This window comes from Acipenser ruthenus, chromosome 12, assembly GCF_902713425.1.
Source record: "Acipenser ruthenus chromosome 12, fAciRut3.2 maternal haplotype, whole genome shotgun sequence".
In the NCBI taxonomy this organism is placed as follows: domain Eukaryota; kingdom Metazoa; phylum Chordata; class Actinopteri; order Acipenseriformes; family Acipenseridae; genus Acipenser; species Acipenser ruthenus.
In genome coordinates this window covers 9,763,650-9,790,581 of record NC_081200.1, presented here as the reverse complement: position 1 = coordinate 9,790,581, position 26,932 = coordinate 9,763,650, and the positions used below count along the sequence as shown (strand labels likewise).

Below are 26,932 nucleotides of genomic sequence, written 5' to 3'. Positions count from 1 at the left end.
ACCCATGCATAAGTATGTTGGACTATTTTTTTGCATTGTTAACAGCTAATTCTACCTAAACTGGTCCCACAGTTCATAGATATGATAGGAAATTCCAGGTTAGAAGGACCATGCAAGTCTGCTAGGGTACCTGCCATTTCTGATATTTTAATAGAGTGTAGTCTGAACTGAAAATCAGGTGTGTTTACAGATTCGTGCATTTCTACACGCGTGCCTCTATGCAGCTTCAAGACGTTATTAGTGCTTCTCTCGTACCCTTCAGGTTGGGATGAGTTTGATAATACACTAATACGTTTGCAACACTGCTGAAATATTCCTGCCAGTTCAATACAATGCACTGTACTTGTATCTGAGCATCTGTGACTCCTGGGTTCAGCTACCAATCATCTCACAGTTTTGTATTAAATACTTGACCTGTTTTCACATGCTTCTCGTCTTATACAACAGTCTTTTATACCTAAATCTAAGTTAGTCTGAAATCTAGCACTCGCAGTAAAGCGTGCAGACCTATCTATCGTGGCGTTAGAGTTGTGTGAAAATAATGCTTGCTAAATAATGAAAAACGAGTTGCACTTTTTTGTAATAAATAGATAATTACAAACCATAACTATTGCAGTACTTAGTTTAGTTATTTCGGGTTTGCACGACTGTCCCGATTCACGAGCACGCCGTGCATTTTTTGTTGTCAGCAGGCTGCAGGGTTTGAAAAGTGATTGACAGCATAGCAGACCAATCGTGAAATACTGGAGTGTCCGCCTCTTCCGTGTGTGGGGCTAACACAAAAATTGCGTCATAAAGCGCGCATCTTTACTTACGGCAAATCAATTCGTTTTCTGGCAGTGTTTGAAAAAATGACTGTACGTTTGTGAACATAGTTTTGTTTTGTCGCTGGACAATTACGATTTAAATGTAGTAATGCGAACATTAGAGACAAAAAGGAAAACATAGTCGAAATATGGTAAGTTGAACAACTGGCACTATTTGATAATCTTAAGTAGTTGTACAGCAGTGACCTGCTGTGTGTACCGACTGTACTAGTAGAACGGCTGCCAATAGTACTACGACTACTTTGTTCTGGAACACAAGATGTTTTTGTATCATGATGTAGGAATAAAATATCTCAATGTTTTCCAATAGCAGCAGTACACGCTTTTTTGTGATCACTGAGTATACATGTAAATAAGTTCAGGCCCACAACAACAAGCATGATGCACAGTAGGATCATACTTTTAGATTATTTTGAGGATCATTGAATATCATTAATGTCTGAGTTTTTTTCAAACATGTAAAGCTCTTAATACAGGTGATAGACTATGTGTGTTGGATTGTTTTATAGTGTGTGCCCTAGTATCAGAGCACTTTGTGTGATGTTGGCTTTCTTAATTTTAGTAATTTGTGACTATACTGTACATTGAAGGTGTCAATGTGCTCCACATTGTTAGTATTCAGTGCAGTCTGCATGTCAGATGTCAGAAACCAGCTGGCTTGCCAGTTTGTTACATTGCCCAAGGTGCCTACAGTGCATCTACATTAACTTCCTCTCTCCTTTCTGAACACTGAATTTTACTGCAGGGGGTGAATGACACATGTATTGTAAGCCTCTGTTTTAATTCATGAAAGTAAAACCAAAAAACATGTTGGCTCAAATTGTATGTTAAATTTTATTTTTCTGAAAACATTTGAATCAGATAAGATTGTGTTTATAACAGTTTTTCACCGAGCCAGAAATTCTATAAACCCCCCCCCCCCCCAAAAAAAGTGTCCAAGTGGAATGCAACTAAATGTGAGGCTTTGTAAATAATTAAGAACTTCAACATGCAATTTAGCGGTGATGTACAGTACGAGTGATTATTGTTGCTGAATATCAACGTCTTTACAAGTTTTTCCCCCTGAAGAAACTGTAATTATTTTTTTCATCTATCCATTAAAGCGACTGTGTAATCAAGGTGTATTGTCTTTTGCGTTTATTTGTAGGCCAGTACTATGATAGCGGTTGGCCTGACAGTAGCAGCGGCAGGATTTGCAGGTTTGTAATTCTGGTTTGTTGGATCTATAAATATCTAAACCTGTAATTTAAAAACAAAACAAAGGTTTCTGAAATTGTACTAAGCTTATATATTTGATACAAAGTTAAGTTTCACATTTTACAAAATGTGATCCTTAGTACTGATGAGTTTCCATAACTGCTGTGCTATCAAATTCTGTGATAGTTATACAGCTACTTATAATATAGCTTTCACAATTAGGGCCCACCTAACCACTTGTTCTACCTTTTGTTTTATTAACAATATAGGCCGGTATGCTGTTCAGGCAATGAAACACATGGAGCCTCAGGTGAAACAAGCAGTGCAGAGCCTGCCAAAATCTGTAAGCTTATTCTTTCATTCTGTCTTGCTAATTACAGTTGCCTACCTTTTGTCAGGTAGACTGTTGGATTTAGTAGTCCTGCAGTGCCTTTCTGTGTAAGTGCTGACTCACCCAGTTAATTGTTTTATGTTCTGTACAACAGCGGTTCTCAAACTGGGGGGGTTGGAAGGTTGAGGGTTTTTTTTTTATTTTATTTATTTATTAATATTATTTTTAATTACAGCGCACATCATAACCTAGGTTATACTGTATAACGGGCAGATTGTTTATTTGGGCTCTATTGGCTATTTTGATTGGAGCGCCAAAAATACTTCCACCAATCAGAGGGTTGCATACAGTACTCGTACCGATCCCGCCCTCTGTCAGACTGGAAAGATCTGAAAGATCATAATTGGATAAGAGTCCACCCCCCTGAGTTAATACTTGGTGGAAGCACCTTTGGCAGCAATTACAGCTGTGAGTCTGTTGGGATAGGTCTCTACCAACTTTGCACACCTAGATTTGGCAATATTTGACCATTCTTCTTTACAAAACTGTTCAAGCTCTGTCAAGTTCCTTGGGGAGCGTTGATGGACAGCAATCTTCAAGTCATGCTACAAATTTAGTTACCTCGTATATTCAGTGTATATTGTAGGCAAAAAGTGTTGCATAATATTTGTCTTTTTCTATGATGGCCATCATTACTTGACATGTATCTAAAACTGCAGGCCTTTAGTCGATACTACAGAGGTGGATTTGAACCGAAAATGTCCAAGAGAGAGGCGAGTCTAATTTTGGGAGTAAGGTATAGCTCATTATTTTCCTGTCTTCTATGTGTGTAAAGCTTGTATGTGTGCTGTATATTGATTTCATATGATAAGCTACACCTTGTATTTATCTTTGCAATTTTACTTTAAATACCATTTTCTACATTAATGTGTAACCTTTTACTTTGATTTGCTTTTTAGTCCCACTGCTAATAAAAGTAAGATCAGAGATGCTCATAGAAAAATAATGGTGCTCAACCATCCAGACAGAGGTACGGTATGTCCTCCCTATTTCAACCTTTTATGTCAGCTGGCTCTTCCTTAGCAGATGTAAAGTGTTACTGAACTGGCTGTGAAGTTTAAAACACACTGCATTACTTTCCTAAGTTTCCTGCATTTGATGTATATATTCTTGCAACATCTTTTTCAACATAATTGTGGTTGTTTAGGTATTTCTAAATCAGTTTTTACTAGTTATTTTCATTTCACATGAGTTATGCATCGGGTGTTCCTGTCAAAATATCTCTTGAATTCATGACATCAGCTGCTAAAATCCAACCTGATCAATCAGAAACCTTCAATGAAAACCTTGTACCTACAGTTAAACATGGAGGTGGTTTGTTCATGATATGGGGTGTTTAGCAGTTCAGGGACTGGAGACATTCATGTGATTTGAAGGTTGAATGAATGCAGTCGTATCAAAATATTCTACAAAGTACAATTATACCATCTGCTTCTAGTCTTTTGGTAGACAGTTTATCTTCCAACACGACAATGACCCAACGCATACAGCTAAGTCAACTCTGGAATTCTTGAAGAAAACAAAGAAATAAGTTCTGGAATGGCCTTTGCAATCACCGGATAGAAATGCTTTGGACTGATCTGAAAAAAGCTGTATCCAATCTGTCTGAGCTGAAGGAAATATCCAAGACAGAATGGGCCCATATTTCACTAACAAGATATAACATACTGATTAAGAATTATCATGTCTGAAAACCATAATAAAAGCCAAAGGAGTAGACATGAAATACTAAAGCAAGGGTGCCAATACTTTTGATATGAACAAATACTTTAAATAAAATAAATTTGTGTTTTTTGATAGATTATTTGTTGAATTACTAGAAATTTGTGTAATTTGCTTTTTTTTTTTTTTTTATTAAAAAGTACTTGAAGTTTACTAAATGCTAGTCCTTAATCTGTTACTTTGAATTGTGGTTCTGTATAATAACTGTAGGGTGCCAATACTTTTGTCTGTGGCTATCTATTGTACGATATGGGGCTTGTCATACATATTCAAGTGAGCCAATAAGACAGATGAACCAATCAAAATGCTCATCTTTGAGAGTCGAGAACTAATGACATGTTTGTGATTGGACAGATTGGATTGAAGCTGCTGATGTTGTGATTTCAAACGAAAATAACTAGTCAAAACTGATTTGTCCAAGGATATGGTAATATGAATATCAAAACAATTGTGATTGTGTTGAAAAAGATATTGCAAGAATACTGAACTAGGGAAAGTAAGCTAGGGAAAGTAATGTTATGTTTTAAACGCTTCAGCTAAATTGTCAGTCAGTCTATGACTACCTTATGTCCCTGTCTCAAGACCAGTGCCATTTTGTAACCAAAAGTATGTTGCTCATTTGCATACATCACATATTAAATCAATTTTGGTTGCGAGGTGGCACTCCATATTTTCCCACAATTCCAATGGTAAAAGTTCAAAGGGCATGTGTTTTTTTTAAATGATAGGTGTAATTCACACCTATCATACTTTTCCCTTTGAGTAGTTCTAAGTAAGCCACTTATCCACATTTGTCAATTTCTCTTTAGCACAAGCCAGTTGCAGCATGTTAATATTACAAAACATTTCAATTCAACTGACATTGCCAGTATTTTTCTTCAGCTATTTAAAGCAATGCTTTCTTGTGTAATTTTTATTGTATAGGTATGATATTTAGATCTTGCACACACCTTTTCTTCTAATCTAGCTCCTTCGATTTTTCTTTTGTAGGTGGATCCCCTTATCTTGCGGCCAAAATTAATGAAGCTAAAGATTTACTTGACGATCATGCCAAGAAATAAAGAAGACTCAATTTAATATTGTACATATAATAGCAGGGATAAATGTGATTTTTGATTACTAAAATTGAATAAAGATTATACAGGTTGTTTTTTTTAAATTACCTTTGAGATAAATCCATGTAATTTCTAGACACATACAGTTGGCACCGCTTAATCAGGATTGCTGCTTAAATGGGATACCTCTGGGAGACGGTGTTCTTCCCAGTGATATTTAGGTCATTTAAGTGGGATACGGTATTTTCAAATGATGAACGGAGATTGCTTTTCGTGTAGCACAGTGCAGCGAGTACGTGATTACCCTGCGACTTGCATAAACCACGTTGAAGTCTTGAAGGAGTCGTCTCCTGTGGTTTCTCAGGCTGCTGTTGCAAAGAATGTTGGCATGTCAACATCACAGGTGCAATTAATTTTGTTTAGGAATAATAATAATAAAAAAAAAAACTTAAATGATGTGTTTAACATTTTATCCTAATGTGATTTCATTATTCATTTATTTTTCATTAAGCATAAAAAAAGTGACAAAGATCTCAACTGCCTCTTGTTTAATTGGGACAGCTGCAGGATATTTGCTTCTCCTGAGGTGTCCCCAGCTGTAGAGGTGTACCTGAATGGTGTGTTTTACTGTTTTGTTTGGGTACACCAAACCTTTCTACAAAAAAGGAATATGAATTTAATTGAATTTTGTGCTAGAAAAGTGATAGGCAACTACTGTTCAAATCAAAAAGGTGGAAGATCAAAGTTTATTTCAGAACTACCTGCATACAAAACATATTGCACATCAAACAACCAAAAAGAAACAACATATTAAAAATAAACTAATTTGGACTAGAATAAACATTGTTTTCCATAAAAGAAAGAAACCTTCTGGAAATGGATCTTTCAGTAATTCAGTTGTCTGCTTTTTGAAACACATTTAGCCAGCTTAGTGTCTGAACAAAAGCTATGCTTTATTTTTTTTAAATACTGTACAGTTTTAAAATAAATTAACCAAAATAAACCATTGTCAGTATCACGCCAGTGTTCCTACAGACGAATCTTCCAGTTTTCTGCTTTTTTTTTCTGTCACATACAGCATTTACAAAAAAAAAAAAAAATGGACAAAGTTTCAATAAAAGACCAGTTTCAAGACTAACATTCTAAATGGAGAAAAAATACAATTCAGTGCAATTTTTTTTTTGACTGCATTTACTAAGTGGTTGCATATTACAACTTGACAAAAGCAGCTAATGCTTTTCATAAGAAAGATTAGGGTGTCTGGGATCTTCCCATCAACAACTTATCCAACAAAAGTTATGGTTTCCTACAACCTTGCTGAATACTCTCTGAAGGCACAACATCCGATAATGTACTTAGAACATACTTGGTGTGGTGTGTGTTGTTTTTTTTTTTTTTTTGTTGTTTTTTTTAAATAAACTTCATCCCCTTTGTGTTCCATAATGGAGGAACTGAAAAGTGTGATAAAAAATATGACAGTCCATATTTATCTTTGGCAAGCTTGTACAAGCACTATTATAAAATGTAAAAGGTCCTGTAAATTGGGAGCAAGTGTTTAAGAGATGCCATTAAGGACGGGTTGATTTCCATCTCCTTGATAATTCACTTTCTGAGTTCCTTCCGTGGGAGTGTGTTGTGGCTTTCTCGGTTTGTCACCAGAAGCGTTGCTGGGCCCATTCATGGCCACAGCAGCAGTGCTTTGTTCTTCAATGAAATCAACCTGACCCTGGAGGGAAGGGAAAAAAAGAAATACGTAAAACTCAAACTGTATCTCATATGTGGATGGCAATTTCCATTTGCTGTAGTCACTTAAAAAAGCTGATACTTCTGAATAATTTAAATTTATATTAAAAGTTGAAACAGAAATGGGGATAAATAATTTCACTTTCACCAAAAGTTTAATAGTTTTACTTTACACTGTCACCTGGCACTTGTAATGCATGTATATCAATAATACAATTGACAAAATGTATATTTTTGTTGAAAAAAAAAAGCAAATCTTACCATTTTTGTCAAAGTGTCCCTTACTGGGGTTCTCTGTCTGCTCTGTGATTCGGCACGGGATATGTAATCTGCTACTGTAACTAGAACACACAAAAAAGTTTAAACTAAAGCAGCCATTTAACTCACAACATTGCATTGTAGATCTAGGAAAAATAACTCCACTGAAAATGGCAGACTGCTACTTACTTGGTGCTGAAAGAGTTAAGTTACTAGAGATGAAAATTAACTAACAGCTCGTATGGTTCAGTAATCTGGGAACAAAGTAGATTGTGCATGGGATTTCTTTGTTTTTTTAATTTAAAAAAAGAAAATTACAGTTCACATTTCTTAATATACTGTACCCTTAATTATGTATACAGGGGTTTTTGTTACAAGTTATACAGGCTAATAAATCACAGATTTTTACAGTACACTTTTTTTTTAGGAAGAAAGTCAATACTATTTAATTACAATATGGCACTGACAGAAAAAATTGAAATATAGAACCATTTCCCCATTGCTTCATCTCGTAACTTGATGCAAATGCATGATGTCATGCTTTACAGTTATGTCCTTTAGATGCGACGTAAAACCAAGGTTCTATCGTAAGTGACACTGCGGCAGCAATTGTGATGCACAGTTCACCCCCCTAATCTATGTCGTTTTGGATAAAAGCATCTGCTAAATGACTACATAAACAGTATTATCATGTAACAGCTACAGAAGATACCATACTTTCATTGCGGTTTTTAGAATGAAAGGAAACTAAAAAGAAAAAACTGGAAATTAAACTCGTAACAAAACCACTCCCCCCCCCCCCCAAAAAAAAAGCATTCAAAAATAATCCCAAGCAGTTTAAGAAGTATATACATTTTACTGAAAACAGTTGTCAGAACCCGCGTAACCACCTCTCATTAAATAAGTCATTCAGCGCTGTAACAGACTGATTCTATTATAAAATACTACATATTTTTTTATTACAGTTGCACTATATTGCTTATTATTAACTCATTTATCTCAAGACATGCGCCTCGATTAAAAACAAAACAGGAAGTGGCAGGAATGTGCACGTCAGTAACCACTGAACTGTGGAACTAGTCTACTGATATTTATTTGTTGCTTTATTATCTATGTTTTATCAGCCATTCAAAAGCATTTTTTATTTTTTTATTTATTTAACTGAACAGTTAAACGTTACAGTACTGTATTGTTTCCAATATTGGATTTGATAAAGTAACAGCAAGTACTAGCCACCAGTACTGCTCTTAAGACTCTTTATATTGTATAACAGTCTTTGTTTCTCTTCATTGCTGTAGGTTTCAGTGTTCCAAGCACAGAACTGTACAGTGAACGTTGTTTTCCCAGTACTTACACTTACATTGCAGTATAAGCTATATGCCTGTTATTGTAAATTTAATTTTGTTGTGAAAATGTATTTTTATACAAAAAAGTGCTTTTAGTGATTATGTCTGGTGTATTGTGTTCGATTCTTTTTTTTGTTATTTATTTTCTGGATCAGCATCATAATCTAATGGACATTTACTGTCACTTCATTTATCTGTCAGGAGAAACTGGCAGGAGGGGTTGGACAAACGAGTGCTGACTATTTAGTTCAATTATAAATTTTAGTTTACAAGAAGCAGGCACATACGTCACATACAGTATTAGAGCGTTCAGTTTAAAAATCCATATGCAGAATTATTTCAAAAGCAACTTTTAGTGCACTCTGGCATGCTGGTTTGGGAATATACTTTATACTCCCATTACCTGGCTGCCTGTCTTCTGCCCGGCTGCAAAAACGGCGCCTACGGCTACGGTTACGCCGCTGGGATTTTTTCTCCAAATCATCTACAAAAGGAAATTTGTGAAGACCCGATTTTTATAAAAGTTTAGGCTGCTGCAACTTCTTCCTTGCAATCTTTAAAATAAAATACACAGAGATGTGAGGGTAAATTAAATGTGTGTCTTTCATGATGAACACAGATTCAGTTAGTATAGTCCATAAACCCCAACCTGAGAACATATCCCCTGTTGGTTCAATGGATTTTGTTTTGTTTTTTGTTGCAATAGCAGCAACCCAAGTGATCATATAATTAGGAAACTTGGCGATTTTATAAAATGATCCTTCTATTTAGATGTTTTTGTTAAGTTCACTTACCCACACCATTTTCGTTAACTGAAGCATTATCAGACTCAGTCAATCCATCAATTAGGGTAGCGTCTTCATCAGTCCTACGCTTACGTGACCGTCTGCGTCGGCTGATGTTGTGGTGAGAATCACTGGCGTCAGTGTCAGCAGTCTGGTCTGTTTCAGTGTTATCTAGTAAACTGTAGGGATTGCTGTCCGGATCCTGAAGCACTGAGGGGAGGGGGAATAATTTATGATTTGGTTTCCAAGTTCATTCAACAAATAAAGGTAGCTTAACTCTTTCAACACTGTAGACCTGTATACCGATTTAGGACATACAACTCCATTTAAAATTGCAGACACTAAAGTAGTACAGGACATTCTTGAAAAACACATCAACTACTGTATTTAAAGTGTTTTTTCTTTGGGTTCCCCCTATCTTGTAACCTTATTGATGAGCCTATTATAAAACACATTCTTCTAATACTATGCAGGGTTAGAAACTAACAATATTGTGGCACTAGTCCATAGGACTAGTACCTTTTGAAACTTTCTAGTCCTGAAGTGCTGAATGTGAAGTGCCTAAGTTAGAAACAGTTTGGGTCCCTAAAAATAAATAGCCTTACATTTTATTTTCCTAAAAAATAAACACAGTTATAAATTTTGATTTTTAATTTATTTAACAAAAGCACCTTAGTAAAAGCTCCTACAGATCGATCAATCACCTGCTTGCACCTTGTTACTGTAACGTGTGCTGAGAAACTGACACTGACAGCACCAGACGGGATGACAGAGGGAAAAATAATTCTCTCAGCCATGTGTCAGCTTGACGACCATGAAGTGCCACCTGAAATTGACACCGATGATACAAATAAAATGTTCCTTACATATGTTGCTATTTACAAAAATGCTGGCTGGTTTATGGAGTTGGGGGTTACAGCCTGAGTGATTAAATAACTATGAATTACTACCTACAATAATTAATGTACTCACGTACACACGCAATCTTCACTGAAGTCCCAATTTAAAGACAGTACGTTTCACTGTAGCCCTCGGGATGAAATTGTTAGCTAGACGGTGCATTTAAAAAAAAAAGTTTTTAAATTAGCAGTGGGAGAAAACCGCTTCAGCAAGTACAGTAGAATACGCAAGAACTGACCGACGCTGAAACTACTACGTTGGATACTAATGAGAGCATAACAAATACAAATGAAAAATGAGGGAAACGCAGATCTTTTCAAGAAAGCTGGGGGACTTTGTACAAATGAATTTGAATATGTGAAGGATCGCCTTCCGGTTTATGAGAGCCACCAGTGAATGTTTTACTTTTTAAAGACTGCAATAACAGTTCTGATTGTGAAGCATCCACACTACAATTTGACAGAACAAGTGATTTATTTGCACTATGCAGGACCTTATTATTCCCCCATTGGTGCTTGAGCCCCGGAGCGCTCACAGAATCGCCGCCTATGCACCTATTATCAGCGATTAAAGCCTGGTTTTCAAACAAACTAATTATTGCTCACCAGTACTGCATTGGTATAAAAAAAGTGTGTTTTTAAAAAAGTAATTTCAGCTTCCAGTCTCTTAAAATATGCCGACAATAATGTAAACACCACCAAGCTACAGACAGCTAGTCCCAAACTTTAAACGTGTTACTGTTGTTTATAGGTAAGAACTAGGGCTGCAACAAAGTGTACATTTTGACTTTCGAAGGTTCGGAACACATTACCAAAGGAAGGTTCGAACCTTCAATGGTACTAATTTGCATAATTTATTGGTGACATCACCATAGCTACTTGTTTATATTTGATTGAAAATCCTATTTTATGGGTAATCCATATAAATGGCATAAAACATTCACATTTAAAAATACGTTATATAGAACAGTAATCGTGTTTTTAGAATTTAAATAAAAAAAACATTTATTTCCATGTAATTGTAGATGTTTGCGGTACATACAGTAAGCTTGCATTGCACAGCTGCAGCAGACTTAGGCAAAACAAAGCTTTATTTAACAGTCACCGTTCCAAGCAGGTTATCAGTCACATTTTACTACTACTAAAAATATTAATAATAATAATACTACTACTACTACTACTACTAATAATAATAATACGAACTTACATTTGTCAAGTGACCCCAGAGATTGGTTATACCTCTATGTTACGAGTCGCTTGCACAGTTTGCATTCAATTTTTTTTTGGTCGTAAGGGCATACAACAAAAAAATTGAGACATTTCTTTCAGTACAGCTTAGGCTATACAGTGCTTTGCTGTCGAGATGGAGAATGAAGAAATTAAAGGTTTGCTTCTGAATACCAGGAGCTGGAGGGGGGTGGGACGGACGGTACTCAGTTTTCAAAATTAAAATTATTAGTGTTATTGTATATTTTCTATGTTTCAAACATATTCTACCATAGCACTTCTCTTACACTGTCTTGCACACTAGATATTCAGTACATATTTTACTGAAGCACTACAACTGTACCGCCCCAATGCTTTGGATACTATACCCTTCTCCATACACGGCAGCAGCACCATAGTTGCTACGTATAACGATTTGGTAGCGGATTTTAATACAACAACTTTTCTTTACGTAATATGCACTACACAAATCAAAAGATTGAATTTTGCATGCGAGTGATATTTAATGTGTGATTTACAGTATTCATATATTGTCAAACAGTTTATTTAAAAAAAAAACCCAAAAAACAGTGTCAATGGAGTCAAAGGTTTAAAACAATCTTCAAATCCCTGGCTAGCGAACGAACTTTCAAACACAGCCCTAATAAGAACTCAACTTTATTATAAATATATTGTGTTATTATGTTTTAAGCAGCTTATTACGATAATGTTAGGGTGTTTATTAGTTTTAAAATGTTTATTAAAACATGGCTTATTTTTTGATCTCGTTAGTACAACCGACTCCTTTTGCTAATGACATACATCTTCAGTCTTTTTTTTTTTAAACCCGGTATGAATCTCCACATTTTTTGAAAATGACCTTACACTTACTTCAAAGAGGCAATGTGTTTCAGTAAATTCAAAATGCCCAACAAGTTTGCATCCCGCGCAGAGGAAGAGCAAATGTAAAAAGTGAGGTTGGCACTGCAGGGGAGATGAAGGGAGGTTTCAGTTCTGAGTGACTGTTTTGTAAGCATTATGAATACTTATTCACCACTGCTACACCCCATTAGAAAATTGACTTTTTCTGCATTTTTTTTAACGCAAGACTGAACATGAGATTATATGTTTACATTTGTTTTAAGTACTCACCCAGAGGACTACTGAGACACAGATGTTAACTAGTCCTCATCAGATTTAATTCGCCTCAGGCAGGCAAGGGTGAGTTTCTAACCCTGCTATGTAATAAGAAGCTAACAACATTAAAGGGGTCATTCTGTATCAAAAGGTGCACAACTAAGTTTGTAACCGAGTAAATGGAAAATGTCTATACAAAATCAGTTTCAGAAGGGAAATAAAATTACAGTTACAAACCCCTATAGTGGCTCTGCTAAAGCTTCAGAAATTCAGCTTTTTTAATTAATGGACTCTGCAACAAAAAGATAGTGATAAAGAACACACACAACAGGATTTTAAACCGGTAAGAAGAAGATACTAAGAAAATGTGGAATCAAGTATCCCTTTAGGTTCTTGCAGAAACAAGGGTTTGTACCAGAGCTGATGGAACTGCTAGCCCCTCTGCCCCCTCCACGGGCCCTGCCTCCAGGACCCCCACGCCCTCTCCCAGAGGCAGGCCGTCTCCTGCTGTCCCGTTGGTGCCTAGGTTCCCGGTCGTGATCTTCCCCTGCCAACGACCAGTCACTCAGCTCGTCCTTTCTCTCCGAATCAGTTTCGGATGCAGTTGACTGTTCAGAGTTCGTACCTGGATAGAAACATACTTTTAGTTCAATCAAATCTATAATCTGAAAAATGCATGAAAACGATACAGGACAAATCTGTTCCAATTTCTTTTTGTTAAAGAGGTACAAATAAGTTTGTTTTGATAGCATAACAAACAATTCAGTGAAATCCCCAAATCTGAACATAAATACTAGGGATGTGCTTTTGGTACATTTTTATGAACGTTTAAATGCTATGCAGGCTTCAGCGTTAAACCATATCTACATACACACACTCTTTATATTACTTTCTGCTGTATACTGACAGCCCTGGTTAGTATTTTCTAAGCAAAAAAAACCCTAAATAAGAAAAAATGTAACAACATGTACACACCAAAGTATATATTGATAGGGCTGTCACTCTATTCAAATTTTTGATTGGTTAATTGGGTATTAGTTGATTAACAGTTAGATTCATCAGTAGATTCATCCGTGCACATGTTTAATAAAGGTAACAATCTTACAGCGGCTGTCCTGCATGTAATACTGAAAAAAAAATCAATAGAATCTAAAAAACTAAATAAAAAAACCAATAGGAATTTGGTCTTTTTAAAAGCATTTGTATTGTTATTTTTATCTTAGTAAAATGTATTTGTACTGCACACAAATACTGAGATGTATCCGTGCTGGCCCTGTGGGCACAAAGTATTAAAAGAATAAGACAAAACCAATAATAATAATAATAATAATAATAATAATAATAATAATAATACTACTACTAATACAAAAACACAGCTTACACATGTTACAGAATCTATCAAATGCACAGATTCCAATACATTCTTGCATAAAAGTGTACTGGTAAATTAAAGCCTATATACATAATTAGGGACCTACCTAAATCGCGATTTTGCGGATTTCGCGGAAATTGTGAAATTGAGGGGTCCCCGCGAAATTCACCTCTTAGGGGCCAATGCATACAAACAAGTACAGAGAGGAAAAAAAAAAAGAAAACTTGTTTAAATGAACTACTGCACAACGCAAGCGACGCAAACTACGTATCTTCCTTCTGCAGATAGCCCTTTTTTATTCCTTCGCCGTCCTGTGTGCATTGCACCTAAGCAAAAAACAAACAAACAAAAAATGTCCACAAGTAACATTTACAAAATAAATTCTCCAAAGCAGTTAACGTTCTTGTTTACTATTCAAATGACAAAGTTTTCAGCCTATCAGTGCATCTTTACTGCTTTTACGTGACCTGTACTGTGCAGGAGGGGGCGGGACAAAGTTGGTGCTGCAATGTTTTGATTTAGGTTGCTAAAATCTAGTTTTCAGCATTGGAGGGAAAATAGTAGAAATGGACGACAAAAAAAAGCAAAGTATATTTCGGCTGATGATCGTTTTAAGATATTTCCCAAAGAAACTACATGCAGACTGAGGTAATTGTTTTCCATATCTTAATGTGTATTTGGAGAAAATATGATCGATCGCTATTTAGCTTCAGAATCACACATTAAACAAAAGGCTACTTCAGAGGCTGCTGAACAGAACGTAAAATAAACAGCTTTCAGAAACCAAACTGGAAAGTCAGCGCAGGCAAGAAGTATTCCTGTTTGCAAGTTAAATCAGTACTAAAACGATCCAGCACAGCCACCTCGCTTCAACCTGCTGTTTACAGTTGGAATTTTAGACCCGAATAGCCACGTCTTCGTTTTGACTCGGTACTAATAAAAAAAATTATTGGATGTGACAAATAACATGACAACGAACGTGGTGCATACATTGACTTTATTAAAGTATGCCAGATGCCCTTGTGTAACCGAGTTTTTGGGCTGTTTCTAATCGATTTCCACATCTGTATAACTTGGCAAAGCTTTGCCTTAACTTCCAACCATTCAGTGGATGCAGGCAAGTCAACTGCTGTGGGATGCTGCATACTCGCCTTTAACAAATGCCAGCACTCTGTTTTAGTAAGGAAGCAAGTACCACTATTTTTAGGCTTTATAGTGTTCTGAAATACTGTCTAATTAGGTTTATTTAATATTTAAACATGTCCGCGAAATTTCCGCGAAATCCTAATTTTATTCCGCAACATACCCGTGAAAAATACGTAAATTTACCGCGATTTAAGTAGACCCCTATACATAATGTATTTACACTTAAGCGTTCTCTGAATTAATATTGAAAAAAAAAATGTCTTTTTAAAATCCTGTTATACGTATTCACATGGATATAAGGGCTAAATAAATGTCAGTCGCCATCTAGAACGTTCTGTTGATTATGGATGTTTGCTTTTTACTGCATTCAGTAACTCAATCCACTGTAATTCTGAATGTTTTAAATTTCAAATAGTGAAGCATTGAACTGGTGTTTTTGTGGTACGCCAATTTTGTTTGGCATAATTATTTACATGCCACAGTTTTCTAGTCCAGTTCCTCAAAATACTTTGAAACATGGCTTTGCCTCGTTCCTTTGTTTAGAGATGCCATTTTATTAAAAATATATAACTAAGTCAGAAAAAATGCTTGTCATATACTTTTTCCCCAGTGAGGACTGGATACCATACCACGCCCACTACAGCATGCACACAGTGCACCAATGAAGCACCAGATCGACCGAGAATAAAACCCGCCCCAGTATCAATCTTTCTGTTTCACCAATTAGAAAAACTACTTGGAGGAATATCCGCCCTTACTGTGGCACCACATCAGCCGGATACGTGACAGAATGCTGTATATGATGATAAATTACTAAAATTAATACATTAAAAAATATGCATTTGGTGAAATTTGTCACGACTGGTTATATGTCTAGCATATTATTCAACATTTAACCACTTCATTAGAGTTTATGCGTTTAAAATTCCAATCCCTATTAAATACTTTAAAAATATATATATATAATTTGAGCCAAACTTGATATTTGCGTTGTGTTGTGCAACTATAGAATTTATATTATAAAAGATTCATGATAGTATAGTGTTGCTTGTATATTGTTACTTCTTCACAAGTCTTTTAAGTAGTTACCATAACCAGAGGTGTAAATAGGGCCTCTGCGACCACGACCTCTGCCACTGTAAGACCTGCTGCCATGCAGGGAGGGAGTAGATGTGCTCTCATCTGTTGTGTAGCCTTTATCTTTATCAGTATTGCGGTTGGAGGAAGGCCTGAACCCCACTCCTATTTCCCTCAGCTGGTCATCAATCTGAAGCCTCTCCATTCTTAGCTGTTCCACTTCCTTTAAAAAAAAAAAAAAAAAAAAAAAAGAATATCAGCAATCACACTGAATATGTATGCATAAAGGAAAACCTTAAATGCAAAAATCACTCATTGCATGATTCCAGAATCAGTAAACTGTGGATTAGTCTTTGCACAATGTTCTTTTACAGTACGTGCCATTCCAGAATCTATGTGGGATGATGCACGGTTTAATTAAAGAGTGGGAGAAACAACCTCAGCTCAAAACTGTACAAGCTGTATAAACTTACATTTAGGTAAGCAATGTGGTATTCCAGAAGAACTTGAACATTTTCGATGTTCTCCTTTGTGCCAACAAATGTAAAAGGAACCATTCCCTGCATCAAAAAAATATAATTAAAAAAGAGTTGCACTTTCTAAAACAAGTTTGCCTAAAGGGCTGTTCCACTGAATTTGAAAACACTTAAGGATGAATACAAAATAACATATTTGAAATCTTTAATTAGAAAACACATCATAAGCCTTCCAGCAGAGACATGGTTAAATACGAAAGCAACATTCTGCAAGTTGGCAAATATTGAATCTGTAAACTAAATTGACTGCCCTACTGTAGTTAGCCAGTACTGTACTAATACAATTTGTTATAGTAAATGGAGTGTGTGATCATGGAAAGCTTTGTAAACATTTCAAAAATATCAAATCAAGCACCTCCTGTACATAAGAAAGGTCGAAATGAGTAATTTTGAAAGCAGCCAAGACATTGTTAGTACTGCAAGTATTTCCCCCTGTAATGTTCTATAGAATTATGATTTTCTGTTCATTGAGATTTCTTACATATCTGACTTAGCATTAAGAATACAAATTCCAGGTGTTTTAGAAATGTTACTTTTATCCTTTAAAAAAACAAAACAAAACAAAAAAACACATGATACTATCAGATAGAATGCTCCTACCTCTTCTCGAGGAAGTTTATTGTCCTTATCACCTTCAATCCTTACTCGCACAACTCCAGATTTGTCCACAATCTCCTGAATGACTTTTCCATTTTTACCAATGACCTTACCTAAAGTGTATTAAGAAGTGTACAACAATAACATAAAGCAGTAGAATTTGACAGTGTTACACAATTCTTTTCAGTATACAAAACGTTATCGAGACCGACTTACCAACCAAATTTCTGGGAATCTGAACAGAGGCTTCAATAAACTCAAGGTAACTCCTTGCTTTCTGTCCTGCTTCAGCAGTCTGAAAATTAAAACACATTTAGTTTATTAGTGTTGCACTGTGAACCATCTAAAAAACATGGTTAGATTTGACTCATTAATACTAATATAAAAAGTAAAGAAAGCCTAGGCATTTAAAAATCCATAATCAAACATTACACTTACCTCTCCATAAATTCTAAATGTGCCGGTATCTTCTTCCAGTTCAATTGCTGTAACTCCAGGTACTTTCCTTGCTTGCTGAATATTACTACCATGCGTTCCAATTGCCAAACCCATCAGATCCTCTCTCACAGTAAATACCTCAAGGAATGCAGAAGCCAACTGCTTTGTGCTCTAGAAAGTATTTTGGAACAGTTTCATTTTTGCAATATGTGGATTTTATTAATTCATAGTTAGAACAATACATCGGAACCTATGCCTAAGCCAGCCACATTATACTTCACATATTAGCCAAAACCAAATACTTTTAAACTAAGTATAGCAAAAATATGACTCTTACCTCTAGGTGCTTTGTTGCTTCTTCATTTCTTGACATGAGCATTAACTTTGTGCGAATACTGCGCAAATGCATGTCACTTAGTATTGTAACTCTCTTGACTGTGGCTTCATTCATTGACTAAAAGGAAGAATAATAAAATTGCAATTTGACGTTACTAGAATTTGTATGCTATTCATTCAACATATATTGTAAATAGGGATGCACAGATCGTGGTTATTTGGATAGATTCCATTTACTGATATTCCATATCAATATCTGGCAGATGATTCTGATACTGGTTTTATTATTACAGTTGTAAACTATCACTTCAAAATGTGTTTAAGCTTTCACCTGATGATAACCTGGTGATTTTTGATATTTTATGCAATCTTTGAATTTAATAATTGCACATACAGTAGTTATCATAGCTTTTGCATTTGGTAACATATGGAGTAACATATATCAACAGCCACAAGTTTAAGAAATAAAATTGAGCTGTCAGAAAAATATCACCATGACCAGCACCCATTGTATGTAAAATGTAAGTTTGGCTTCCAATAGATAAATAAGGCTTACCAGTATTATTAATTGGCTTGTGTCTGCATGGTAGAAGATGCGACAGGCCCCTATTGCTTTTTTGAAATCTTTATGTGCAAGTTCATTTTCACACCTATAATACAGCAATGAAGATTAATTTAATACATTAGTAATATTTAGTATGTAAATTGTGCTATCACATTTTAATATTTTTTTGAAATCTTTGTGCAAGTTCATTTTCACACCTATAATACAGCAATGAAGATTCATTTAATATATATTAGTAATATTTAGTATGTAAATTGTGCTATCACATTTTAATATTACAGATTCTAATACAAGTGTTATTGAACTGGCTTTTGGGTTTAAAACACAACGCATTACTTTCCATAGTTTCCCACTTTGTATGCACATTCCTGCAATATCTTTTTCAACATAATCACAATGGTTTTGATATTTTTATTAACATATCATTGGTCATAAATCAATTTTGACCTGTTTGTTTCGCATTGGGTCTTCCCGTCAAAACGTCTTCTGAAAGTGGCTTCACTCAAACGTGTTCAACAGGAAACATTTAATTCCCAACTCCTCTCACAAAATATAGAAGTTTGATTGGCTCACCTGTCCCATCTGCTCGCTCTGGCACAGGTAAAGATGCAAGATGTACAAGGGGCGTACCTCCAACCATATGAATATTCACATTTGTACTAAAAATGTGCATAAGTCATTGTCACACAGAACACTTTATAACCTAGACAGTGAAATCTGCTGTCCGTCTATGCACTGTTGTGTTGCTTAACATGTAGAGCTCTCACTTAAGGTTTTATTACTGGTTCTTATTCCACCCCAACTCACCAAAATGATGTATTAATTGCGATCATAATGGGCTTATCATGCATAAGCCTGTCCCCACCCCTCTGACTCTGTGCTGGAGCAAGCAGGTAGGACAGATGAACCAATCAAAATGCTGAACTTTGTGAGGCGTCGGGAACCAATCAAATGTTTCTGATTGTACAGGTTATATTGCAGCTGCAGATGTTGTGAATTCAGAAGACATTTTGCATAACCAATGCAAAGCGAATAAAAAATGGATTTGTGACCAAGGATATGTTATTACATATCAAAGCAATCCATGTTGAAAAAGATATTATAGGAATACGAACAAAGCAGAAAGCTGGGAAAGCAATGTGTTGTGTTTTAAATGCTACAGCCTGTTCAGTAATATTTTAACCTGATAATAATGGTGACATATGGCTGGTTTCACAGACCAGACTTAGCGCTAATCTTGGACTACCTAATGTTATTTTAGGTAAGGTAGTCCAAGACTAGTGCAAATCGAGGTCAGTGAAACCATCCAATAATGTTATTTGTAATAATTAAATAGTAATAATGAAAATAAATCTTCTACTTACGCAGCTTTTAAATCATCTGGTACTGGAATTGTACACTTGAAGAAGGTATTTTTTGCCACAGCCTTGTTAAGGTTCGCTGGACGAAGACGCTCAAAGGTAACTATCTCATTATATGTGGCATCACATGCAGCATATTCGATTACATAAAACTGTGGACAATATAAGCATACAATATATGATGTTAATAAACATAACAAAAGAGATGCTGCAAATAAATCCATGGTCTGATGTAATAAAAACCAATATTTACCATTAGAATCTGAAATAGAAAATCTAGGGGAAGTATTCCTGGTAGGTGTATGCAAGGGGGTTCCAATAGTAAATGTATTTTAAAAGGCTGTAATTTGAGTACTTACATCACCCTTCATCATTCTCACTTTTGCAAGCCACCAACCACAAGGCTCCTGCTCGTTTGCTCTTGAGTAAATCTGGGGACATATAGAAAACAAAAATGAAAAGAATTCAGAAAATGGTATGCCTGCTCACGAAACCAGTACAACATGGTCTAATCATGTTTAAATCTTATTTATTTGATTAATTCCTGTTTTTCAATACTACTAAGCAAACTGGACTAAAGTTTGTTTCCCTCTTAATTGTATATTGAGTGTATAACATCATGGATAAAGATTCCCTGTTTACGCATAGGATCATTTAGCAGACTAGCACAATAGCTTTATTTCATGAACACATGTTTGTAAGCTATTATTAAAAAAAAAAAAAAAAAGTAATCTTAACTGAACACAATAAAAACAGTCTTCACAAACTTACCTCAACGTCCTCACCTTCACCGATTTCCTTTTTAACATCTGGAGGAGGCGGCATGCGCACATCGCTGAAAGGAACCTTACGCTCTGGTTGCCAGCTTTATAAAAATAAAAAGAATCACGTGAACTGAATTTCAATGTAATATTTCAAAGTGTATGAGGGTTTTAGCAAATGTAACCTCAAAATGGTGATTGTTTTATTGGACAATGAAACTCAAGAGAATAATATAATCATAGAAGCAGCTGTGTACTGAATGACAAGCGCATATGTTAAATCCCTTGGTCTTTATAAAACAGGAATGCAAAGCAATATGGCAGCCACATCAGAACGTAGGTCTCACACAAAATAAAGACTACCGTCTATTTCAAAAGGTTTATAAGATTTACGCTTTTTAAAAAGTGGCAGTGGAGTTATTTATAAAAACAAAAGCTACTAGGACATTTCTCAATCTACTATAAAGATCCAAATGACACAACGATCATTAAAAACAACTCTGTTGCCCAGTATACATTTTAACGTCTAATAAAGTCTGTTTTACTTTCTCCTAGGAGTGGATGTAAGAAAAGACTAAACAGATACATTGCAAATGGCATTAACGTTTACTGTATTTATTTAATAAGGGAGGCACTGTCAGAGAAACATTTGGCTAAAAAAAAGAAACTGAACACTTACTTGTTTTCAAAGGCAACGGTGAGTGAATCTTCATGAACATCTTTGACAAATGCCTGGGAAAAAAATGCATTGATAAAAAGTTGCTCCACAAATAATTGTAACTATGGATACTTTAAAACATCAGTTGAAAAATACTGCCATTAAATAAATACATTACATAAAATAGGGATACATTAAATTGGCATTGTTATTAATTACATTATACAAGGCACAAGTTACTACTAAACATGTTTCAGCGTTGCACCTCCAGACCTATTGTGGTCAGACAGAAATAAAATTAAACTAATTTTGACAGAATAGGTACAACAGGTGATTGGTCTAAGCACATTACCCTTCCACTGTGACGCAACAACAATTTCAAGCTTGCTATTTTATATGTTGCCTTATTGTCGACAGGTAGGCAATCTATTAAAAAGTCCATTAATTAGCCGCACACCTCCCCCACCCCCCAAGAAACTACTGTAGGCCTATTTGTTTATTTTATGCAGGACACGTTTTCCCACATTTACATGCAATGATTCCTCAGGCCACAGTTCAGTCTCTTCCTTTTGATCGGCTTCACTTTCTGAGACAGCATAGTGCCCAGAGTTACTGTAACTGCCAACTGCTTGTCCAGGCAGCAATACACCAAGACATTCAACTTGTTACTTACGTTTAGCCTAATTTAAATCCAGGTTTGCAGAGATGAAAGTTTAGTGCAACAACCCAAGTCATGCCTTTATTCATGCCAAGGTTACAATTACTTAACTGTTTTCATATGCTATTGTAAACTACAGTATTTGTGAAAAAAGCATCCATGAATTACAGAATGCTGTGGAGTACCAAATATGAATCTCACAAGCATTTAGTATTTATCATCCTGAACCCAAAAACTCACATGACTACATCACGGGAACTATGTGGAGTAGTGGTTAGGGCTCTGGACTCTTGACCTGAAGGTCGTGGGTTCAATCCCTGGTAGGGGACACTGCTGCTGTACCCTTGAGCAAGGTACTTTACCTAGATTGCTCCACCTAACTGTATAAATGGGTAATTGTATGTAAAAAATAATGTGATATCGTGTAACAATTGTAAGTTGCCCTGGATAAGGGTGTCTGCTAAGAAATAAATAATAATAAAAATAATTAGGCCATAGGCTAAAGTGAAGGGTATTGTTTGCCTGAAGGGCTGAAACGTAAGTGTTGCTTAATAAAGGGAAAGTTGTGGGGCAGACATTCCCAATGCCATATTTATATTGATTCACATTATTCAGCCCTCTCATTTCCAGCCGACGGCAGGCTAAATTGCTGTTTTCTTTGCCAGATAAGCCACCTAAAATAGTTATTTCAAAAAGAAAAAAAAAAAACCAAAAGACGAGTTTTTACAGCGCTCGTATGTTCCTGTAAATAGTATTCAAAATGTTTATTTTGTTCCAGTAAAATAGCGGCAATTTCCACAATTCATTACCCCTGGAGTATATTATCCCGCTTATAAAAAGGCCATAATACATAGAAAAACAAACTTTTTTATATATTTTTTTTTTAAAAACAAACAATTTTATTGTATATTCTTCCGCGTTGAAGAAAAAATAGTCCATCAGACACGGTTAAACTGGAGGTTTTCAACAATAAATACAATAATAGAATACTATTTTATCCCAGCCAGGATCAAAATAAATAATTGTAGCCCTGTCCAGCTCCTTACCTCAAATGCCTGGAGCTAGTTAAAACAAGAATACATTGCAACGTGATGCAGCTTAGGACCGAGTGGTATGTTAAACTATGTTTAAAGTCAGTGTGTAAGCAAGAGACATTCGCTATCTTGTGGTGATCAGTAGATGCTCAGAGCTGGGACTAAATTGCTTCCTGTTGAGGAAACAGAAACTGAAAACTTAGTGTATCCAGACACCTCCGTAATAAAAACGGATTTGAAAAAAACTTTAAAATCTGAGAAAATGTGCATCACTTTCATTAAATCTCATCTGCCCACACATCCCATATCAAAATCCTCTTGTAAGACACAGGGCTCAAAATTAACGGCAGCCATGTGGCAATTGCCGTGGGTGCCATTCTCTATTCACGGCCATTATGGCCACAGTGCCCCTTCAGCTACAGCAACTGGAGACACCTGTATTAGAAAGTGTTTGGATCCAAACAATAACATGATTCAGTGATTTGTGACGCATCAGCGGGAAAAATAACAACAAACGAACACTACCCTTTCAAGCACATGGATTTCTACCGTGTGTAATAATGCCATCTCAGAATAGAGTCCAGAACTCTATTCTGTAGATCAATAGTTTAGAAATGTTTACAATACTTACAAGTGATTTTCTTTCTGGTTTAGAAAAATGACTTTCTGTAACTAACTTCAATGTTTCAATTGCTGTTCTCTCTTACTTTAAATCTTCCTTATTTTTACCACAACTAAACCAAAACGGTAGGAAATACAAGTCTACATTGTATTACAATGTTTATCATAATTAATTCCCAACTTATGATAGAAAAGTTTTTGTTTTTTCAGTTCATGCAGAAATGCAACACAGCAACTCAGCATTTTGTATGCTACACACGGTAATGAGATTTCTGAGTTTAGTTTAAATGTTAAACCCAGTAGAATATATGCTTTTAAAATTGAACAGAAATAGCCCCATGGATTAGTGATAAAAGCCAATGCCTGCCTTCCGTGCAGGGAGTTATGTCCTCCCAGGTTCAAATCTAGACTGCTGATTATGGAAGTTTTTTAGTCAAATTTCTGAAAAAAATAAAGTTATTAAGTTAAACTGTGTTGTTTCTTTCTGTGGCCAATAATTAGCTTTATATATGAATCCTAAGCAAAATTACACAACATACTATACTTTGGTTTTGACTTAAGTTTAGTAGCCATTTTGGCCTTGTCCTTTTTGTTGCCAATTTACAGCTGAAGACAGAACAAAGAGGGAGACTGTGGCTCTCAGATATTACTGGTTGTGTGCCTGCCAGCGGTTTAAAAATAACTGCAAAGTCCATAATATCCTCTGAACCTGACAACAGTCTGAGATTGACAAGGAACAGCTGTCATGTTCTGTACTCCTCCTGGGATGAAGTGACATTCTAAAATAACTTTATGATGATACAATAACTACTGTAATAACAGTAACAAATGGACTTTCCTACAACTGATCGTGTATCTAAGGGCAGTACCAGGAGAAATGACCTAACGTACTGCCATCAAAACAATATATAAAAAAAAAACACTTTAGTACAAGATTCAGAATAATGAGCTTATACAAGCATAGTGACACTACTTAATGTGAACTGTCCCTTCAGGGGTAAATTTAACACCTTCAAAAGTTCCTTAATGTTTTAAGTTTTTGTTTTGCTTTGTTTTGTTTTTTAAGAAAATGTGCGTTTGTCATATCAGAATATAATCAGATAAAAATATAACAATTCTGAATGTTAGGCCATTTACTCTAATAGTCCTTAGAAACAACTATTTTCTCATGCATAATACGTCATAAGAAAGTGTTATCATAAAAGAAACAATAATGTAATGCTAAAATATTCGTTTATGGCACTATATAGTCTAAACTTACTTTTACTATGCACATCGCTGGCAACACAATAGATTTTTTAAAATGTTTTTTTTATTGATTTGTTTTCCTCTTAGCAATTTGCTTACCACGACCAGGTTATTAAGAACATTTATACCCATTCGTAAAACTGTGTACGACTTTCTTTATAGTCGATGGTTCCTTAGTTATTCAAGGTTTCAATGTTTTCATAACATTACATTTGTATACTTGGTTCAACTTCAACACAGTAAAGTTAATAACCATCTTCAAAATAAATAAACAATTTGAATTTAAACAAAACATATCAAAAAAGTAATGACCTTATAAACACATTAATTATTTAATTATAAATATATAATTAAATGGCAACAGCAAACGGGTCATCACATTAATAAAATTCCTACCAAATACTGGTAATTCATAGGCCAAACAGCAGAAGTCTGCATTATTACCCCACAATAACTGTCTTTTCCCTGAAATAACACAACAATTGTAAAATACTTAAAAACAAACAAAAACTTAAAACACATTAACTTGACTACATAGTAATATATCATATTGTTATCTATACTATACACAAGACAAGATCAGACATTTTTGTGACCAGTCTACGTCTGTTATTTTCTTAGCAATACGTGGCTACTACAACCAGCAAAAAAAATACGTCTCTTCGAAAGAATATTACACCCTTCTTAATGTCAAACGACTTTAAACCACAACCGTGTTTTAATGTTTACCTTGTAATAAGCTCCGTTTGAGCCACGAACCTCCACCGTCAGTTCCTCCATATTGGGCACGCAATGAACGCTGGGAAATTATTCTAGAAAGTTACAGTTGCCAATCTCAACCTGGATGCACATTGTAAACACTCGTCTCAGCTAAACAGAAGCGTCTTATGTGCACAGCAGCTTAAGTCGACCACCTAAATACAATACATTTTCGGAAGTAGAAATGCAAAGTAAATCTTATTTCAGCTGCACACAATTTTAAAGAATGCAGAACGTTATACCATTATATGGATGGGCAGAATACCATTCATACCCATGCACATATTAAAAGTTTACACCTGGCCATCTTTTGTTACCTCAGCCAGTAATAATGCTGTTTGTTTGAATGATTATTAAATATTTTTATGCTGTATAACTGCTAACAATATTAAGTACTGTTGTTATAAATACTGTGTTTGCTCCAATACTGGTATTGGATTAGATACTAGCTGCCCTCTTGCTTGCAAATATGGAGAAATCATGTGATATTGTGATCTTTCAAGCCTGTTGACTCTCCAAATGTTTCATGGTAAAATATAAAAGTGGAGTCAGAACATAACTGATTTCTTGAGACCAGGAAGCAAAAATGGCAATCAACACTGCAGGTTTACAAGCAAGATTATTACAGCTGCTTCATCATGTTCCTTTTACTCCTAAATAAGATGCATTCCTATGAACTTCAACACATCTTAAAAAGGGAAAGAGGACAAGCCAGCCCCTGAACACGATTTCATATCACCTCAGTATCTCCACGTATATAACCTGCAGTTGCTTCAACTATTACAGTGCTCTCCTAGGAGCAAGTTCAAATACATATACACACTACACATACAGTAGGCACCCTTTACCCTCACATCAACCATGTTTATACCAACCAATATGACCCAGAAATGTAAAGGTAAAGACACTTGACCAAGTAACTATGCAGTTTTTGTACCTTTTGTTGCCAGTTTATTAGGTTTCACTGAATAGTGTGGAATATTTTGCCACACACTGTATGATATTGACGTTATCATGAAGTAGATGAGCTGTGCCTGAAACTTATGAACCAAGTAAGGAAAGACAAATCAATATATGAATTATGCTGCAGTTACTATATTGAAAGTATAACCTTACAATCCAATGGGGGAAAAAAAAGAGTCTACCATACCATTGCAAATATAACCTTTTACTGGTAAGCCATGACCATTTTATGGCAT

At 35.4% G+C, this 26,932-nt stretch overlaps 2 protein-coding genes across 4 annotated transcripts; one reads left to right on the top strand and one right to left on the bottom strand.

Annotated features, from left to right (window-relative positions):
* Positions 1 to 780: 780 nt before the first annotated feature.
* On the top strand, positions 781 to 5,664 carry LOC117417033 (mitochondrial import inner membrane translocase subunit TIM14-like). 2 transcript variants are annotated; one of them, XM_034028689.3, is made up of 6 exons: positions 781 to 958; positions 1,975 to 2,026; positions 2,294 to 2,367; positions 3,075 to 3,151; positions 3,315 to 3,390; positions 5,128 to 5,664. In XM_034028689.3, exons 1-6 carry the CDS (start codon positions 956 to 958, stop codon positions 5,212 to 5,214), a joined length of 369 nt encoding a protein of 122 aa, XP_033884580.1. In that variant the 5' UTR covers positions 781 to 955; the 3' UTR covers positions 5,215 to 5,664. The 2 variants fall into 2 exon arrangements, with proteins under 2 accessions (XP_033884580.1, XP_033884581.1); XM_034028690.3 differs by having other exon boundaries at positions 787 to 958; positions 3,315 to 3,385.
* Positions 5,665 to 6,573: 909 nt separating this feature from the next.
* Positions 6,574 to 25,851, bottom strand: LOC117417032 (RNA-binding protein FXR1-like). Of its 2 annotated transcripts, XM_034028687.3 has the most exons (17): positions 25,704 to 25,851; positions 21,435 to 21,487; positions 20,766 to 20,859; positions 20,354 to 20,425; positions 19,998 to 20,146; positions 18,625 to 18,718; positions 18,070 to 18,186; positions 17,733 to 17,903; positions 17,511 to 17,589; positions 17,298 to 17,407; positions 16,635 to 16,721; positions 16,174 to 16,384; positions 12,982 to 13,191; positions 9,334 to 9,534; positions 8,943 to 9,023; positions 7,197 to 7,276; positions 6,574 to 6,918 (listed from the first exon to the last, which is right to left on the bottom strand). In XM_034028687.3, exons 1-17 carry the CDS (start codon positions 25,752 to 25,754, stop codon positions 6,748 to 6,750), a joined length of 2,031 nt encoding a protein of 676 aa, XP_033884578.2. In that variant the 5' UTR covers positions 25,755 to 25,851; the 3' UTR covers positions 6,574 to 6,747. The 2 variants fall into 2 exon arrangements, with proteins under 2 accessions (XP_033884578.2, XP_033884579.2); XM_034028688.3 differs by lacking the exon at positions 8,943 to 9,023 and having other exon boundaries at positions 25,704 to 25,849.
* Between the last annotated feature and the right edge of the window lie 1,081 nt (positions 25,852 to 26,932).